Consider the following 18175-nt stretch of genomic DNA (forward strand, 5'->3'; position numbering starts at 1 on the left):
CCTCCTTGCCTGTCTGAGACCCAGCGTTGTATTGGGTTGGTTTAGCTGAACTGGGGCCCCCCAGCTGAAGATTCTGCTCTGTTACCCTTTCCCCTGAGGGTGCCAGCAGTGCCCCCCACCCCTGGCCTGGTGTGCTAGCTGCACAGCCAGCAGCAGCCAGCCTGCTCCCAGGAGTCTAAGGCCCGGGCTTCCCCGGCCTTTGTTGGTGGGGGAGCGGGAAGGGCAGCGTGCCGGGCAGGGGCCTGGGTGTCCCAGTGTGTGTGGGGCTGAGGCCCTTCCCCGGGGGGCTTTGCGAGAGGAGGCTGCCCCGGGGCCGGAGGCTGGGCGCAGGCTGAGAGGAAGCTGCCCCCGACTGCAGAGGGGGTGACAGGGGCCTTTGCTCGGGGGTGCCGCTCCCTGCTGCTCGTGGGGGGAGCCCCGCCTGCTGAGGGGGCTGGTCCAGCCCAGGCATTGCCAGAGGCGGGGTTCCCTGTCTCCCTCTGCCAGGCCCCCCCCGGGAGCCCCGCCGACAGCTGGGCGCGGGGCGTGTCTGCGATTGGCTCGGCGGGTCACGTGGAGTGTAGCGAGGAGCTGCCAGAGTTTGATACAAAGTTGCTGCGACGCGCCGGAGCCGGGACCCCCCCGGGAGACAGAGCCAGGTGCCCGCGGCCCAGCGCCCCCCTCAGCCCGGAGCAGGTCAGTGAGCCCGCGGGGGCCGGAGACCCCGGCCCGGCTGCTGTGGGTGGCGCCGGTCCCAGGGCAGCCCCCCCCCCCGTTCTGCCCTGGCCAGGGGCGAGGCCGGCCTCCGCCCTGCGGGGGGGGGTTCCCGATGGCTGCAGGATGGTCCTGCCCTGACGGCACCGGGTCCCTGGCACGCAGCGCAGGGGGGGGTTGAGTCTGCAGCCCCGCTGCTCAGCCTGGGGGCACGACCTGATGTCAAGGGGTCTTGGTCCCATGCTGCCAAGTGGGCAGAGGGGCTGCCTTAGAGTGAAGGTCCCAGCCTGGGTACCGCTGAGAACCTGCGCTGGGCGAGCTGAGCTGGGGCCCCTGGCAGTGCCCTGCAGCAGGCATTGGGCCAAGGTGCCCGACGGTGCCCTTGGCACAAGTGCGGTTCTGGGCTCCCTTCGCTGGGCCAGGCCTGTGTCACTACCGCAGAGCCTTGCCCAAGGCTCAGGCTCTTCCACTCTGTGCCCCATGCCCAGCCCGTGGGGCTGTGCCCACTGCCCCATATCGCTCTCCTGGTGCCATGGCTTCCCGGGGAGGGAATCTCACCCGCACAGCTCCGATAAACTCCTTCCTGCCACTCCCTTCCCATGAGGTGCTGCCAGCAGAGACGGCTGCTGTGCAGAGCCCGGGGAGGAAGGGACAGAATGGCATCCACACCCCGGCCGTGCCCAGGGGCACCTCTTGCCGAGCTGGAGCTGCCCTTCCCTATGGAGCCGCTCTGCAGACGCTGCGTCACCGCCTCTGCTTCCACCTGCTAAACTGCATGAAAAGCAGCTAAAAATAGCCCCCCAGTGTCACTTTCCCATGTTGCAACTGGTGTCAGTGGCGTGGGGCTCGGGAGGGGGAGGGGAGGCAGGGGCTGGGCCGAGGTGAATGCACGGTGGGGGCTGCGCAGGGAGCAGGACAGTGGGGATCGGTGGTGTGGGGAGACGGGCGCCCCGGGCAACATGCCAGGACAGTTGGCTCATGCCTGAGGCTGTGCTGTGACCAAGGGTTCTCAACCGTTTTCTTTCTGAGGCCCCCACAACATGCTGTAAGATTTCCACGGCCCACCTGTGCCCCAGTAACTGGTTTTCTGCATATAAAAGCCAGGGCTGCCATTAGGGCAGGGCAGTTGCCTTGGGTCCCTTGCCACAGGGGCCCCCATGAAGCTACATTGGGCAGCTTCGGCGTAAGCCCTGGGGGGCAGGGCTCAGGGCCTCGGACTTCAGCCCCACACGGTGGTGCTTTGGCTCTCTGACCTGGGCCCCAGCTACCCCTGGCTGTGCTTGGCGGTGCCCCTGAACCCTGCTTGCAGCTCCCAGGGGCCTTGGACCCCTGGTTGAGAGCCACTGCTGTAGACCCTCTTCAGTGTCACCCCAGGGGGCTGGGCCGTGGGCCTCCTTTGGTGGCGTCCCCATTCTGCAGGGCCCAGCTGCGTCTCACCTCGCAGCAGCGTTTCCTGCCTTTCCTCTCATTGGGGCACTTCCTGCTTCTCAGAGCTCGGTGACCTGCCCTGGGGGAGCGAGTGCTGCAGCCAGGGTTCTCCTGTGCTCCTCTGGGCTGATGCTGGAGTGGGAGAGCCCAAACCTCACAGCCGTCCCAGGACAGGGGCAAGATTTTTATCCCCATTGTACAAATGGGGAAACTGAGGCACGTGGTGGAGAAGGGACTCCAGCAAGGTCACACCGTGAGTCTGTGGCAGCAAAGCCAGGAATAGAAACCAGGAGTCCTGGTTGCCCCCCTGCCCTGCTTGCCAAGCGGGAGGGGGCTATAAGGGCACCCTCCCAGCCCAGTTTTTCCTTTGATGTGAACCAAAACTGTGTGACTTCATCTTATCGTCATGGAAACATTATGACGTCATGGAGTTGGCTTTGTGACATCACTGCAGGGGCTGTCGAAGTTAAGTCTGCTCCGGGTGGGAAGGAAATCCCCAGAGCCCGTGGGCAGGAAGCTCAGAGATGGGCAGTGGGGAGTGACCCTTCTCTCTGAAAGCACCTGGAGCTCCAGTCCCAGACTGGCACCCGGACAGCCTCCCCTTCTCTGGGCAGCCAGCTGCCATATGAGGCCTGGGGCCTCATACATGTCCTGTGCCAGCTGGGAATCCCCCCTGCCTCCCGAGTGGGCCGGGCTCCTTGGTAGCTGTGCAGGGAATGCGCTGAATCTCAAGAGGCAGCTGACTCCTCCCTGCCCCCTTCCCCTGCCCCTGGATCTCCAGCCCTCAGAACCTTCCCCGGGGAGTGAGCCTGCCCTCCCCACATCGCGCCAGGCTCAGGGACCAGGGATCTGTGTTATCAACGCTGCCAAACCCGGGCCCCTCTCACTGCAGGCACCCTGACCCCATGACCCCTGCAAGGGAGTAGGGACAGGTGGGGTTGGCAGCTCCGGCTCCTGGCTCTATTCCCAGCTTGGTTAGAGTTGGGTGGGGTCTCTCCCTGGCTCCTGTCCCGTCTGGCTGGAGCTGTGCCTTGTCGTGGTGGGAACACGGTGTTCCCGCTCCCGTTGGGAGGCCACGCAGCTTGGAAACGGGCCTGAAGATCTTTGTTTTCATTTGCAAATTTCCCTTTGCAAGTCAAATCGCCCAGGGCAGAGCCTCAGCCTGGGCACCCAAAGCCATGCAAAGTCTCTGTCCCCGGGGGCGTCAGGCGTTCCTTGTGCTCTGAGCAGTGTCTCTCCGCTGGCCGCTGCCGGCTGCCCCAGCACTGACCTCTCTGTCCCCTGCAGGTGGGATCCGGGCTGTCCTGGGACCAGAGCAGGAATGGCTGAGAACTCAGACTCCCGGGACTCGGATAACAGCTGGGTGATCGCAGGCTCCGAGGTGCCGCACGAGGCCCTGGGCTGCAGGGTGGAGATGTCCCAAGGGGGGGCCCAGAACTTGCCCTGGCCAAGCAGATCTCTTCAGTTCTTGCTCCTTCTCCCGCTGGCCCTGGATGCAGAGCTTCTGGCCTCTGCTGAACACCCAGCTGCTGTGACCCCCGCTGCCACCACTGCCCCTAAATCCCTGCCCCTCTGCTGCCTCCTGTTCAGGGTTCCTGGGTGACTCTGAGCCACCTGCCCTTGGGTGAGGGGTGTCGTACTGTCCCCCCCCTTCAGGTTTGCTGGCGAGACAGGGTCTGGGCCCAAACTGTGGGCCCCAAACACTTCCCAGGGGGCAGCAGGGGTGTGGATCTGACACTCCTGAGCTCTCAGCATCTGAGGATCATCTCTGCTGCCCCTTGTCCCTGGCAGGGCGGGGGAGGAGTGGGCTGTGCCCGGGGAGGGCAGGTAATGACTGATGTAACCTGCCCTCTGTCTCTCCAGGGTTTGCCTGTGGAAACCGTGGGCCCAGAGCTGGGCACAGTCATCCAGACTCCAGCGGACGAGGAACCAGCAGGACACACCCTCCCGAAGGGGCACAGCACTGAGGATGTGCACACGGGTACGTGAATGGCGCAGATATGGGATGAGTCCCCCCATCCCCCTGGACCCTCTGCCCCCGGCTTCCCCTGTCCAGCCCCCGACTTTGCCCGTCCAGCTCCCCCCACCCCGTTCTGCCCAGCCCCCCAGGCTGTCTGCCCTTGGCTTCCCCCTGCCCTACTCAACCCCCGTTCTGCCCAGCCCCCCCCCACCAGGCCCCAGCTTCCTCTGTCCCCCATTCTGCCCAGCCCCCCGGGCTGTCTGCCCCTGTCTTCCCCCCATCCAGCCCTCTGGTCCTGCCCAGTCCCTCTTGCTCTCCATCTCCCTGTCCCCCCACCCCACCCCCATGCTTGCTACCTGACACAGGCGCATCCCTGGCCCCATGGGTTGCTCTGGCCTCCTGGCTGGGTTCCCAGCTCCCTCTTCCCCTTTGGGCTGAGGGGGAGGATCCCTGGGCCTCTTTTGGCTGGAGGCGGAAGGGGGTGGGGGACTTCCTCAGGTGCCCATTAGGGCTTCTGCATCGGGCAAGAGGGGCCCTAGCTTCCATCCCCCTCCGCCAGCACTGGGGACGTGCTGGCCTCCCCGCTGGCTGCCCTCTGGACGCTAACGAGGCCATGTCTCCCCAGGCAGGAAGAGTGAAGGCTCCCAGCTGAACATGTCCCCTGGCCCTGAGGAGGCTGAATTCAAGGTATGTTGGCTGGGGGTGGGTCACAGGTTCCCATGCCAGAGCCCTGTCCCCAAGTGATCCCTAGAGCAGAGGTGTTAGAAAACCAGCCACTCGCCATGTAAAAACTGCCAGTGATGGAGAACCCAGCACAACCCTGGGTCAGTTGTTCCAATGGTTAATTCCTCTCATGGTGAAATATTTACACCTGACTTTCAATCTGAATTTGTCTAGCTTCAACTCCCAGCCATTGGCTCCAGTTAGACCTTCCTCTGCTAGACAGATGAGCCCCTGATTAAATATTTGTTCCCAGGTAGATCCTCACCCCTGAACTGGCTCTTTGTTCAGCTAGACAGACTCAGAGCTCAATCAGTACAACGGCCCAGCCAGCCAAACTGCATGCTTCTCCGCTGCTGGCTGGGTCTGTAAGGACCTAGCACCCGCAGGAGAGAGCTACAAGGAGAGGGGATGTGGGTCACAGTTGGTGCTTCTGATGCATTAGCTACTAGTGCTTGGAACATGGACCTGAGCTGCACGCAGGGATCCAGGCTCGCTCCCCTGATCTCTGCACCCAGCCAAGACTGGGTGACGTCAGACGCAGGTGGAATTCTAGCCCTGCAGCCGGGGTTTGTAGTTAGGGAGCCGTTAGATGCTCAGATCTGCCCCCCAGCAAGGGGGGTGTTAGCTTTGGCTGCCTAGGTAGCGAGGCCTATACGGGTCATTAACTAATCTCTGATGGGGTGGCAGGGGGTGCAGAGTCTAGAGCTGGGCTCCCAAGCTGCCCAGTCGTGGTGGGGGAAGGAGCCAGCCCAGCCAGGGCACGCAGCCCCACCCTGGGCCTCTTCTGCAGACTCCAGGTGCCCTGCCTGTGTCCTGGGAGTGGGAGCACGTGGGGGTGCGTGGAGCATGGATCCTGACAGTGTCGCTCTGTCCCCAGGACTCTGAGGAGTGTCCCCAGGAGACCCTGAGCCTAGCAGCCTCCCCCAGGCCTGGTGCACAGGGCCACGAGGCGCCAGAGATCCAGGCACAGGATGGGCCAGGCTCTGAGGACCCCGAGCTGGGCTCTGACACCAACACCCTGGGCTCCGCGCCCAGTGGCAGAGCAGGTGGGTCCCAAGTCAATGCGCAGCTCCAGGGACAGGCTCCATGGTTGGGCCACAGGGGTGCTGTGCAGGACTCACCCCCAGAGACAGGTGCACAGCCCCCACCCCTCTGCAGAGAGCTCAGTGGGGAGCCTGTCTGAGTGTTGGGGGTGCCTAGCTCAGTCGGTGCTTGTCTCAGGTGATGGGGGGAGCGGGAGGGAACCATGGCTCAATGTTGGGGACTGCCTGACTTAGCAGGGGGCTGGTCTGAATGCGCATGAGGGCGGTGCCTGGCTCCATGGGGGCTGGTCTGAGTGTCTGGGGGCAAGGCCTGACCCCATGGGGTGGAGCTGAGTGGCTGGGGGCAGGGCCTGGCTCAGTGGGGGTGGGACTGCCTGGGAATGGGGCCTGGTTCAGTGGGGTGGGGCTGAGTGTCTGGGGGAGGGGCCTAGCTCAGTGGGGCGGGGCTAAGTGTCTGGGGGAGGGGCCTAGCTCAGTGGGGCGGGGCTGAGTGTCTGGGGGCATGGCCTGACTCCATGGGGTGGAGCTGAGTGGCTGGGGGCAGGGCCTGGCTCAGTGGGGGTGGGACTGACTGGGGGTGGGGCCTGGTTCAGTGGGGTGGGGCTGAGTGTCTGGGGGAGGGGCCTAGCTCAGTGGGGGTGGGACTGAGTGTCTGGGGGCGGGGCCTGGCTCAGTGGGGGTGGGACTGACTGGGGATGGGGCCTGGTTCAGTGGGGTGGGGCTGAGTGTCTGGGGGTGGGGCCTAGCTCAGTGGGGCGGGGCTAAGTGTCTGGGGGCGGGGCCTAGCTCAGTGGGGCAGGGCTAAGTGTCTGGGGGCGGGGCCTGGCTCCATGCCTTGCTCTCAATAGGCTCCCCCACTCGGCAGGTGAGCCGCCGGAGGAGGTGAGCAGCAGTGAGGATGATGCTGAGGGTCTGCAGCAGCGGCAGCTGCGGGACTCACACCGGGCCCCGTGTGGCCCTGCCGAGCGCCGTGGGGCCGAGGCAGCCGGTGACGGGGAGAGCGGGCTCAGTGTGAATTCATGCCTGCTGGGTGTGCTGGCGCTGCTGGGCGTCGGGCTCCTGACCTTCTCCGGTGAGCGAGGCCTTGCGGCTGCTGGGGGCTGGATGGGGCTGGCGCCAGCATCTCCTTCACCATCTATTTCTCTCCCCAGGTGCCATCTATGACCCTGGGGATGGTAAGTACCGGGGGACCTCCCCCTCACTAACAAGCTGCGCCACGCTTCGGGCCTCCACCTGTCTCCAGCCCTCGGGGGGAAGTGTCATTGACACCCCCCCATGACACCCTGTGTGGAGCTGCTGAGATGCAGCCCAGCTGGCTGTTCAAATCTCCTCTCCTCCCTTCCTGCCAGGCCCTACGGAGAGCATGGATCCCGGGGACATCCCAGATGGGGAGCAGCAGCCACTGGCTGCTGGTGTGAAGGTACGTGGGGTGGTGGGGAGGTTTCCGGGCCTGAGACTAGCTCAGCACCCCACTGCTGAACAAGGGAGGTGTCCCCAGCATTGGCTTTGGGGTGAGCAGGCACCCTGGAAATGCAGCCCCAGGCATCCTTGCCTTTGTTTCCAGGGCACACAGGCCTGCGCGATACCACCATGAGATCCCGCCAGCACCACACAATGAGGTCTGCCACCCGCTGGCCCCAGCTTGCTGGGGAAACTGAGGCACAGAGGGAGGCAGGGTGGGTTGGGGCAGAGCTGGGAGGGGAACCCCGTCATCCTGGCTCTCACATGCCCTGTACAGTCACAGAGCTGAGCTTTTACCCTTGCTCATAGGACTGGCTGCAGCAGCCTCCGCTGGACTCAGCCGGGGACCCCCAGAGCCTTCACTCCATGAGCCTGCTTCTGGACAAGCTGGCCAAGGAGAACCAGGACATCCGGCTCATGCAGGCAGAGCTGCAGGTGAGTGCTTGGGGAGGCCCACAGGGAGCACTGGTGGCATCATATTCTGTCTGCTGTAGCTCTCGGCCAAGGGCAAAGCCAGCTCGTAGCGTGGCCAGGGCACTCAGCTGCCTTGAGCTGAGCCGCAGCAGGTCCGTGTGGCATCGGGAAGCCAGCTCTGTATCGCCCTGCAGACACGCCACCCCTTGCCATGTCCATGACTGGCTCGCCCGCTCTGTGTGCTAGGACGGCCCCTGGCTGCCCCCGGCTGAGCTCCCGGGGCAATTCTAGCCTGTGCTGGGGAGACGTGTGGATGCAGCTTGAGTCCTTTGCAGTATCTGGGTGGGAGGAGCCTAGCAGCGCTGATATGGGCAGGGGGCACCAGAGGGGGGTTACTTCCCTCCCTCCTTGGGGGAAGGGGCTCAGCCCACTCGGTCTGCCCCGGCCAAGCAGGGATTGGCCCTTCTTGGTGCCCTGGGTTGGCCGGGGGGGGCTGTTTGCCTCGCCCCGGCGTGGACCCGTCTGTCCTGACCCTGCCCCCTTCCGGTGTCCGCAGGCGCAGAAGGACGAGCTCCAGGCCCTGCTGCAGAAGAGCGAGGGGGAGAAGGCGTCGGCCGGCTCCCAGCAGCAGAGCCTGGCAGGGGAGAACGCGCGGCTCCACCAGGCGCTGCAGCAGGCGGCCGAGGCTCACCGCTCCGCCCAGGCCGAGCTGCAGGTGCTGCGGGAGCAGCTGCAGGGCCTGGAGCAGGAGGGTGCAGCCGAGACCCCACGAGCGGCCCCAGAGCTGCCCCATGAGGAGCAGCTGCTGCACCAGGAGCTGGCCAAGCAGCGTGGGCTGCTGGGCTCCATGCGGCGGGAGCTGGAGGGGGCTCTGCAGCGAGCCCAGGGCTCCGGCGGGATGGAGCAGCTGCGGGTGGAGCTGGCTGGTTTGGAGCAGCAGCTGGCACAGGAGCTGCAGCGGGTGGAGAGCTGGGAACAGAACTACAGCAAAGGGAGCAGCGGGGAAGGCAGAGGGGCCACGGACCCGTTCCGCCCCCGCCGGCAGGAGCCACCCAAAACTGACAAGAAGGAGGGTAGGTGGCACAAGAGGTCAGAGGCCAAAGAGGAGCGTAGGCGCCAGCACGGGGACCCGGGGGAGAGGGAGCAGGATGGTGCCAAGCACCCGAAGCGCAGGGAGCAGCCCGAGCCCCACAGGCGCCAGGGGCCACGGGACACCAAGCCAGCCAAGGACCAGAATGGGCAGCGGCGGGCGGGCGGAGGGAAGGCGGCGCTCCACGGGCCCCACGAGCACAACGTCTTCTGGGAGCCGCCCCGGCTGCAACGGTACCGGGCGCCCCAGGGCTGCACAGGCGTGGCCGGCTGCGCCCGCCAGGAGGGCTTGGAGCTGTTTGGCGCCGAGCTGGCGCCAGTGCAGAAGGGGCAGTTCCTGCAGCTACTGCAGGGCTACATGGCCGGGCTGGGCTGGGGGCAGCACTTCGCGGGGGTGGCGGCCCGGCTGGACGGCGCCTTCGCCAGTGACGGCACCTTCGCCCACGACCGCCTGCGCTTCCGCCACTTCGTGGAGGACGTGGAGGAGCTGCTGGAGGAGCTGGCGGAGCAGGAGCAGGGCCACGAGGAGGCAGCCGATGACTTCGAGGAGTACGTGCTGCAGCACTACGGCGGGGAGGGGTGAGCCTGCCCCCGTATCCCCCCGCCCTTGGCCCTTCAGTGGGGATGGGTGAGCCTGCCCCCGTATCCCCCCGCCCTTGGCCCTACGGTGGGGACGGGTGAGCCTGCCCCCGTATCCCCCCGCCCTTGGCCCTACAGTGGGGAGGGGTGTGCCTGCCCCCATATTCCGCCCCCCCGCCTCCCCCCGGCCCTACGGTGGGGAGGGGTGAGCCTGCCCCCTTCCCCCCAGGCACACAAAGTGTGGATGCCGTGTCCACAGGTGGGGGTGCTCGATGTGGGGGCCTGCACCGGGGGCGGGTGACACCGTCAGCCCAGGCAGCAGGGGCAGCGGAGGTGGCTCTGTGCACTCAGGGGAGGGGAGTCGGGGCTGCCCAGCCTGTGTGGTGGGGGGGCACGTTGCCCTTTCTGCTCCCCATGAGCCCCTCCCCGGTAACCCCCCCGTGTGTTTGCACTTGCAGTTTCACCAAGAAGGAGAGTGAGCGGCGCCAAGCGAAGCAGCGGAGCAAACAGCTCCATGGGCATGGCCCCCTGCGGGACAGGGACGGCCACCGTGGCAAGGAGAACAGCCCGCCAGACAAAGGCTAGAGCCGGGGGCCAGTGCCAGCCCAGCCGGGCCCCACCCAGCCCTGTAGTTTGTAGGGGACAGCGGCCAGTGCCCCATAGGGACGCGATGCTTGTTCTGAGGGTCGTATTCCAGGCTAGGGGGGCTGGGAGGGAGCGACCCCTGGGGGAAGGGGATGCCGGTTCAGGGTCGTGCCCCCTCTAAATCCATATGGCCAAAGTTTGATCAGAGCCCACAGCTGTCAGCCCCTGCTCAGCGCACCAGTGAGATGCCAATACGCCTGCTGCCAGGCACAAGCCCCTTCCCATGGCTGAGTTGGGGGGGCTGAGCCATCACAAAGCGCTGGGGGGCATTGGCGGGTTTCCTTTGGACAGCAGGGAATGCTTTGCCCACAGCCTGCAGTTCCCCCTGGGTGCTGTGCCATGGGGCTCCCCATGGCACCCTACCCCCTGCCCTGTCCCTTCGAGGTGCCAAGGGGCCCGATTTCCCTGGCATGGGGCCAGGGGTGGGTTTATGGGGACCAAGCTCCCACATGCACCCACCCGCTGGTTGGTAACGGTGTCCCCCTGCTGCAGCCTGGCTGCGTCCCCAGCACCGAGTCAGGTCGGCTGCCCCCATGTAGGGCCCCCTCTCTGCTCCCCACCCAGGCTCCCTCCACACTAACTGCCCTGCGTGTGATGTTGCACTTTGCTAGAAACCAATAAACTCGCTGTTGGGGAGCTCCTGAGGCCAGGCACTGTTGAGTGGGGTGGGGCTCCGTGCGGCGCTGGGGGGGACACAGCTTCCCAGGGTCGGCAGCACCCTGCCTGCCTGGCTCCTCGGGCAGCTCTGCCATTGGGAGACTGGGCATGGAGCCCAGCAAATGATGCCAGAGTCCTGGCTCAGGCAACGCCCGGTGAGACGCCTCCATTGCCATTCCCAGCCCCTCCCCTCCCGGGGCCCCCAGGCCAGCCCGCCCCACATCAGCCCAGCAGAGCCCATTGTGGTCTTCCATCCCGCCCTCCACCGTCCAACCCAGGCTAGAGAACCCACCCAGGGATTCCTGTGTCCAGCCTGACCCCTCTCCCTGTAAGCTGGGCCCTTCACTCCCTGTTCTCCTCTGGAGTGTAGGGACAGCTGGTTCCTCCCAGCTCCCTGGGGCTGGGGGTTCCCTGGACACGCCCCGGGGTCAAGGCTTCTCACCACCAGGAGCCCTTAGCGGGGGGACGCCTTTTCTCTGCTGCCCGCGATCAGCTCCCAGCCCGTGGCCCCAGCGCCTGCCCCTGCTCTCCGAGCTGCTCGCGGTGGCTGCTTTAGGCACCTGGCTGGAGCCATGGGGGTCAGGCTGGTTGCCCTGGGCTGCAGCTGGACACTCCACAGCTGTGGCTGGTTTTAAAGGGCTCGAGGGGCAGATCTCACCTCAACAAAAGCTGCCCCATGGCTCCACTGTCTCAGCAGAGGGTAGGGGCCTCGGAGCTGGAGCTAGGCCATGCTGGGACTGAGACCAGGAGGGAACTGCAGCCACCCTGGCGCCCCTGGCACAGGAGGACCAGAGCATCATGGCCCAGCCCTGGCAGGGCCCCTTAGCATCTGGCTGCACTGCAGTGAAAGACCCACGGCTTCAGCCTTCCGTCCAGCGGAATGGGAGCGGTCAGGGCCGAGGAGAAATATCAGAGAGAGATGAATGAAGTAAACGTGTTGTTAGGCCTGGGCTGCACGAGGGAGATCAGGCACCATCAGAGCAGGTAACGGGGTGCTCAGCTGGCTGAGAATCTGGAGCCCCTTGTGAGGGACACAGCGGGGGGGGCGGGGGGAACAGGCTCAGTGGGGCACACTCTCCCCTGACAGTCAGTGCTGGCCCAATGGCACTAGGGTGCAGGGGGCCTGTGCTGGGGGAGGGGCTCAGTAGGGGGCGCTGTGCTGGAGGGCGCTGTGCTGGGGAGGGGCTCAGTAGGGGGCGCTGTGCTGGAGGGCGCTGTGCTGGGGAGGGGCTCAGTAGGGGGCGCTGTGCTGGGGGGGCGCTGTGCTGGAGGGCGCTGTGCTGGGGAGGGGCTCAGTAGGGGGCGCTGTGCTGGGGGGGCGCTGTGCTGGAGGGCGCTGTGCTGGGGGAGGGGCTCAGCAGGGGGCGCTGTGCTGGGGGAGGGGCTCAGTAGGGGGGCACTGTGCTGGGGGCGCTGTGCTGGGGAGGGGCTCAGCAGGGGGCGCTGTGCTGGGGGGCGCTGTGCTGGAGGGCGCTGTGCTGGGGGAGGGGCTCAGCAGGGGGCGCTGTGCTGGGGGAAGGGCTCAGTAGGGGGGCACTGTGCTGGGGGCGCTGTGCTGGGGAGGGGCTCAGCAGGGGGCACTGTGCTGGGGGGGGCGCTGTGCTGGGGAGGGGCTCAGCAGGGGGCGCTGTGCTGGGGGGGCGCTGTGCTGGGGAGGGGCTCAGCAGGGGGCGCTGTGCTGGGGGGGCGCTGTGCTGGGGGAGGGGCTCAGCAGGGGGCGCTGTGCTGGGGGGGCGCTGTGCTGGGGGAGGGGTTCAGCAGGGGGCGCTGTGCTGGGGAGGGGCTCAGCAGGGGGCGCTGTTAGGGGGCGGGGTCTGTTTCCAGTGGCGCGAGCTGTGGGGGGCGTGGTCTAGGCTCTGCCCACCCCCGCCAGGTGTGGGTGGGACTGGCTGGGGGGCGGGGAACGAATGTCACAGGAGACGGCGCCACGCCCCCAGTTTCTCCTCGTACGGGGGCGGAGCATTGGAGGCTCGTCCCTCAGCAGGCTTGACTCCGCCCCTTTCCGGGATGCGCCACTGTCCTCCCTCTTGCGTGCAGTGGTAGCGCCCCCCTGTGGGCACCTGCGGCTAGGATGGGCCGGCCCATGTCAAGCGGGGGGGGAGCAGGTTTCACCACGTGGGCGGCAAAATGAAATCGGACTGTACCACGTCGGACTCGAATCCGCGCAGGGGAGCCAGGTCTTCGGACCCCCCGGCCCGGATGGTCTGTCCCGGCCGGGCCCACGTGCTCTGGGTGTGCGCGGGGGGGGGTCCTAGGAGCCTCATGGCGGGGCTGCCGCGGCTGGTGCTGCTGCTCAGCGGCAAGAGGAAGTCGGGCAAGGACTTCGTGGCGGAGGAGCTACAGCACCGGTACCGGGCGGGGGGAGCGGGGATAGGGCCGGGAGATCCGGGACCGGATCGGGGGATCCAGGGCAGGGGGGAGCAGGGACCGGGCCGTGGAGGGGGATCCCGGACCGGGGGGAGCAGGGATCGGGCCGGGAGATCCGGGATCGGATCGGGGGATCCAGGGCAGGGGGGAGCAGGGACCGGGCCGTGGAGGGGGATCCCGGACCGGACAGGGGGGAGCAGGGACCAGGCCGTGGAGGGGGATCCCGGACCGGACAGGGGGGAGCAGGGATCGGGCCGGGAGATCCGGGACCGGATCGGGGGATCCAGGGCAGGGGGGAGCAGGGATCGGGCCGGGAGATCCGGGACCGGATCGGGGGATCCAGGGCAGGGGGGAGCAGGGACCAGGCCGTGGAGAGGGATCCCGGACCGGACCGGGGGGAGCAGGGACCAGGCCGTGGAGAGGGATCCCGGACCGGACAGGGGGGAGCAGGGATCGGGCCGGGAGATCCGGGACCGGATCGGGGGATCCAGGGCAGGGGGGAGCAGGGACCAGGCCGTGGAGGGGGATCCCGGACCGGACCGGGGGATCCAGGGCAGGGGGGAGCAGGGACCAGGCCGTGGAGGGGGATCCCGGACCGGACAGGGGGGAGCAGGGATCGGGCCGGGAGATCCGGGACCGGATCGGGGGATCCAGGGCAGGGGGGAGCAGGGACCGGGCCGTGGAGGGGGATCCCGGACCGGACCGGGGGGAGCAGGGACCGGGCCGGGAGATCCGGGACCGGATCGGGGGATCCAGGGCAGGGGGGAGCAGGGACCAGGCCGGGAGATCCGGGACCGGACGGGGGGAGCTGGGCCTAGCGGGCTCCGGGCCTGGGGCTCCGGGACCGGACGGGGGAGCCGGGGGTGGCTCAGTTCGCGGAGATCCAGGCCAGGGGAGGCCTTGGCGGTGTGACGCAGCTCAGGAGAGGAGGGAGGGGCCCGGGGCGGGGATACGGGGCGGTGCGAGGTGGGGCCCTAAGCCAAGGTGCCTGTAGGGGGACGCCCATGGGGTGTGGTAGTGGGGGAAGCAGCCTAAAGCATGGGGGGGGGGAGGATTGGGGGGGGATTGGGTTGGGCCCCTCCCCAACTGCAGCATGGGAAGCCCCCAGGGTCAGGGTTGGGCTCTGACTTGGCAGATGCCCCACCACCAGGATGTGGGTAGGGCAGGGGTTCTCAAACTGAGGATCGGGATTGGGACCCCCTGCGACCCCCTGAGGTTATTACATGGGGGGGGTCATGAGCTGTTAGCCTCCACCCCAAACCCTGTTTTGCCTCCAGTATTTATAATGGTGCTGTAAATGTAGAATGGGGGTGGCACTCGGGTGTGTTGTGTGAAAGGGGTCTGAGACCCACTGGGGTGGGGGAAATGCATCTCTATTCCCATGGGCCTGGCAGGAATTGGGGCTGCTGCCTGTCACCCTCCAACCACTTGTGCCTCCCTCTGGCAGGTTGGGGCCAGATGTCTGCGCCATTCTCCAGCTGTCGGGACCCCTCAAGGAGCAGTATGCCAAGGTACTGCCCTGTCACCCCCCCCCGCGGCCCAGGCGGCGCCAGGAGTGTCTGAGCTTGTGCTCAGGGCCACCTCTTCTCTCTCTGCAGGAACACGGGCTGGATTTCCAGCGGCTGCTGGATGCCAGCGATTACAAAGAGACCTATCGGCACGACATGATCCGCTGGGGGGAGGAGAAACGCAACACAGACCCAGGCTTCTTCTGCAGGATCGTGGTGGAGGGTGTAACGCAGCCCGTTTGGGTAAGGAGGGGGCCAGCCAGGGGGAGGGGAAACCAGGAGCCACATTGCCAGCATTCCCCCCTTGACATCTCCTTCCCCGTGCAGGTGGTGAGTGACACCCGGCGCCTGTCAGATGTGGAGTGGTTCCAGGACGTGTATGGGGCTGCGGTGCAGCTGGTGCGGGTGGTGGCGACGGAGGAGACGCGGAAGAGGAGGAACTGGGTGTTCATAGTGGGTGAGTGGCACTGGCTTGGGGTAATGGCAACGTCTGAGTATGGCCAGGTTCTGCCCCGTGTTCAGCCATCACTAGCCAGGCCCCAGCAAATGCTGAGGTGCAGGGGGTTCGGGTCTTTGCTTTGCAGCCTCTGAGCTTTCAGTCACACTTGGGTGCCGTTTCCCTGCACACCGTGAGGTCTGGGCCCTCTCTCGTCTCTAAGGGAGGCTGGAGATTCTTCCTGACTGCCATATTGCACCCCTAACTGCTGCTGTCCCCCGGTTCCTCACCCCAGCTGAGCTGTTGGAGCAGGCAAGGCTGGAGGAGCAGTGCTAGGGGAGGGCTGTTTTCCAGGCTGGCTCAGCAGAGTTTGCCTGGCCGTGCTGACTCTGGGATCTCGCCTGTGTTGCTGCAGCACGTAGCCATCCAGCCAGGATCAGGAGTGCTGGGGCCAGCGGGGGGCCAGTGGTTGTCCATTGCCCCAGTCGATCTGCATGGAGCTCACATCTCTGGGTTTGCTCCTCCCCAGGGGTGGACGACACGGAGTCCGAGTGTGGCCTGGACCAGGGCGTGACCTTTGACTGGGTCATCACCAACGACGGGGACGAGCTGTCCCTGGACAGTCAGCTGGAGAAGCTGCTGCACTTCATCTACAGCAAATTATAGCATCCTGCAGCGGGTGGAGAGGCCGGGTGCAGCCCAGGGCTCAGACCAAAGAAAATGTTGGGGGCGGGGTCCAGCAAGCCCCATCCAGGCAGGGACCTCGCTGTGGGAGGCGCTGCAGGTGGAGGGCCAGGCCCGCTGAGTGGGGCTGCGCCCAGACTCCATTCCATGAGGGCAGAAGGCCAATTCCAGTGGTTCTTTTCAGAGCTCATTCCAGTGCCGTTCAGCTTCTTGCCCTGCGGGACCACCCTGCACTGAGACCAGAGGAGGTCCCTGGACCCTTGCCCTGTTGTCAGCCTCCAAGGTGATCCCTCTCCCCTGGGTGGGACCCAGAGCCGGGGCTCTGCACCTCTGGGGTGTGGGATAGGTCCTTGCTGTGGCAGGAATGGCGCCTTCCCTCATGGGGCTGTATAATAAGCTGTAGCTGCACTGTCTGCCCCACCGCTCATGCCAGGGGTCTCAAATGCTTTGTATTGGTGACACGGGGGATGCCTGACACCTCGCGACCCCCAGGTTGAGAATCCCTGACTTTGGCCCAGGCTGATCTATCCCAGCTCACCGGGTCCCTTTGTATCCCAGCTGCCACCGCCTGCGACATGAACGTCCAGCATCATTGCCCCTTGCTTAGTTGCCAGCCTCCCTGCACTGCTGTGCCCGGGCGGCTTGTGCACCACGTGGTGGCAGTTATCTGTGCCTTGCTGATGGGCAGGGCGGGAGGCTGTAATGGGTGCCCACATACCACCCTGCAGTGCTTTCTGGGTCCCGGGGACCTGGAGCCACCCATGCCCATCCATCTCGCCTGCTGCAAACCCCGCTGGGAATATAGCTCCTCACCGCTGGCTCCCTGCCTGCACACGCTGATCACTGCCCACAGCTCCAGGACAGATGTCGATACGAGGGGAGCTCCTGGCCTGAGCCATACCCTGCGGCCATGTACCTGGCTGCATGCGGCCCTGCTGGGGACAGGCCCTTTCGCTTCACCCAGCCACTGGTTGAGGCAGGTGGCTGGGCCCTGAGGGTCAGAGCTGCTGCGCAAAGTGTTGCTCAGCAGTTCCTTGACTTGCTTTGCCTGGGCCAAGCCGGATCGTGCAGCACCAGTGCCAGGCTGGCAGCCTGGGGCTGCGTCTCTGGGTTTGTGACTCTCTGCTTGCCTGACCCCTCTCCCACAAGGGAGCCAGAGCAATGGGGGGGGTCGCTGCACCTGGAATAAAGCTGACAGGTGAGGAACACCGACCCGAGTGTGCCCGTTATTTACTATGTGGAAATGGGGTCAAATCCCAGCCCCCTGGTGCTGGGTTGCGGGGGATGGGCTGTCTGCATGGTGGGGCTAAGCCATTCACACCCTGTCCGCCTCCCCAGAGGGAGCTTTGGGGGTGAGGCAATCAGCCTGTTCCCTGGCAAGGCCCCAGGACGTCCGGCACTTGGCACTCTGTCGCAGGAAGTAAATGGTTCTTTTAGCATCTCAGGATGGAACAAGAAGCAATGGGATTAAATTACAGCAAGGGTGGTTTAGGTTGGACGTTAGGAAAAACTTCCTGACTCTCAGGGGGGTTAAGCACTGGAATAAATTGCCCAGGGAGGTTGTGGAATCTCCATCCTTGGAGGTTTGTAAGAGCAGGTTAAACAAACCCCTGTCAGGGATGGTCTAGATGATACTTAGTCCTGCCAGGAGTCCCAGGGGCTGGGCTAGAGACCTCTCGAGGTCCCTTCCACGCCTACGATTTTCTGAGGCTGGTGAGTGAGCTGCACTCTGACCAGCGAGGGGCGCTGCTCCCCAATGTGGAAGGAGGTGGGAGGGGGGGGTGCCTCTGGCTGGAAGGGAAGTAGGGAAGTGCCAGGCCTGTTGCAGCCCCCGGTGCTCTCAGCTGCAGCCAGGACATCTCCTTTCACTGGCCCATGAATTGCTCCAGCTCGGCCCCAGCTGGGCTGAGCCCTGTGCTTATAGGGGGTTCTCCCCTGTGGGCTGAAGGAAGGAGCCTTGCTGGGCAGGAACTAGGGACAGTCCGAGTGAGATGGGGTGGCGGTGGGGGTCCAGCTGCCACAGGGTTCGTGGAGCGTTGCCAGTCCCTGCTGGGCTCCATCCTGCCCCTTGGCCCAGGTACCTGCAGGCTGGTGCTGGTGCTGGGCCAGGTGCGTCCTGGCTGAATCTGCAGCTCCCTCTAGTGGCCTCCTGCCAACGGTGCAGCCATTGGGCCTCAGCTTTCTCCAAGCAGGAATCGCCTCGCTGGCGCAGGAGTTGGGCGAGTGGGGGGACCTGCTCCTGTGCAGCTCCAGGCCTGGACTGGCTGCCTCAGGGGGAGGCAGGGACACGGGGCCTTTCCCCTCTGGGGGTCAGGCTCCAAGCCAGTCCTGGGGCAGGGGACTGGCTGGTTCGGGGTGTGACTGCACTTGATGGCTCCCCATTTTTCTAAGAGGAGGGGGGACACTGTAGGTCCCAGAGCTCCAGCCCGAGGGCATGTCAGAGCATCCTGCACCAGCCTGTTGGTCTCCGGTGCTGAGTTCGAGGCCA

General features: G+C 65.7%; 2 protein-coding genes across 4 annotated transcripts; both read left to right on the top strand.

The window, feature by feature from the left end:
* Positions 1-592: 592 nt before the first annotated feature.
* Positions 593-10676, top strand: PBXIP1 (PBX homeobox interacting protein 1). 2 transcript variants are annotated; one of them, XM_030541942.1, is made up of 11 exons: positions 593-675; positions 3409-3502; positions 3985-4102; positions 4707-4768; positions 5682-5850; positions 6713-6919; positions 6999-7022; positions 7197-7267; positions 7618-7743; positions 8279-9390; positions 9849-10676. In XM_030541942.1, the coding sequence occupies exons 2-11, from the start codon at positions 3443-3445 to the stop codon at positions 9973-9975; spliced, it is 2076 nt and encodes a 691-aa protein (XP_030397802.1). In that variant the 5' UTR covers positions 593-675; positions 3409-3442; the 3' UTR covers positions 9976-10676. The 2 variants fall into 2 exon arrangements, with proteins under 2 accessions (XP_030397802.1, XP_030397803.1); XM_030541943.1 differs by lacking the exon at positions 6999-7022.
* A 2045-nt stretch (positions 10677-12721) lies between these two features.
* Positions 12722-16899, top strand: PMVK (phosphomevalonate kinase). 2 transcript variants are annotated; one of them, XM_030541974.1, is made up of 5 exons: positions 12722-13040; positions 14507-14570; positions 14658-14810; positions 14895-15024; positions 15533-16899. In XM_030541974.1, exons 1-5 carry the CDS (start codon positions 12820-12822, stop codon positions 15667-15669), a joined length of 705 nt encoding a protein of 234 aa, XP_030397834.1. In that variant the 5' UTR covers positions 12722-12819; the 3' UTR covers positions 15670-16899. The 2 variants fall into 2 exon arrangements, with proteins under 2 accessions (XP_030397834.1, XP_030397835.1); XM_030541975.1 differs by lacking the exon at positions 14507-14570 and having other exon boundaries at positions 12959-13040.
* Positions 16900-18175: the final 1276 nt, after the last annotated feature.

The sequence above is a fragment of the Gopherus evgoodei genome, chromosome 24 (assembly GCF_007399415.2).
Source record: "Gopherus evgoodei ecotype Sinaloan lineage chromosome 24, rGopEvg1_v1.p, whole genome shotgun sequence".
Classification (NCBI taxonomy): domain Eukaryota; kingdom Metazoa; phylum Chordata; order Testudines; family Testudinidae; genus Gopherus; species Gopherus evgoodei.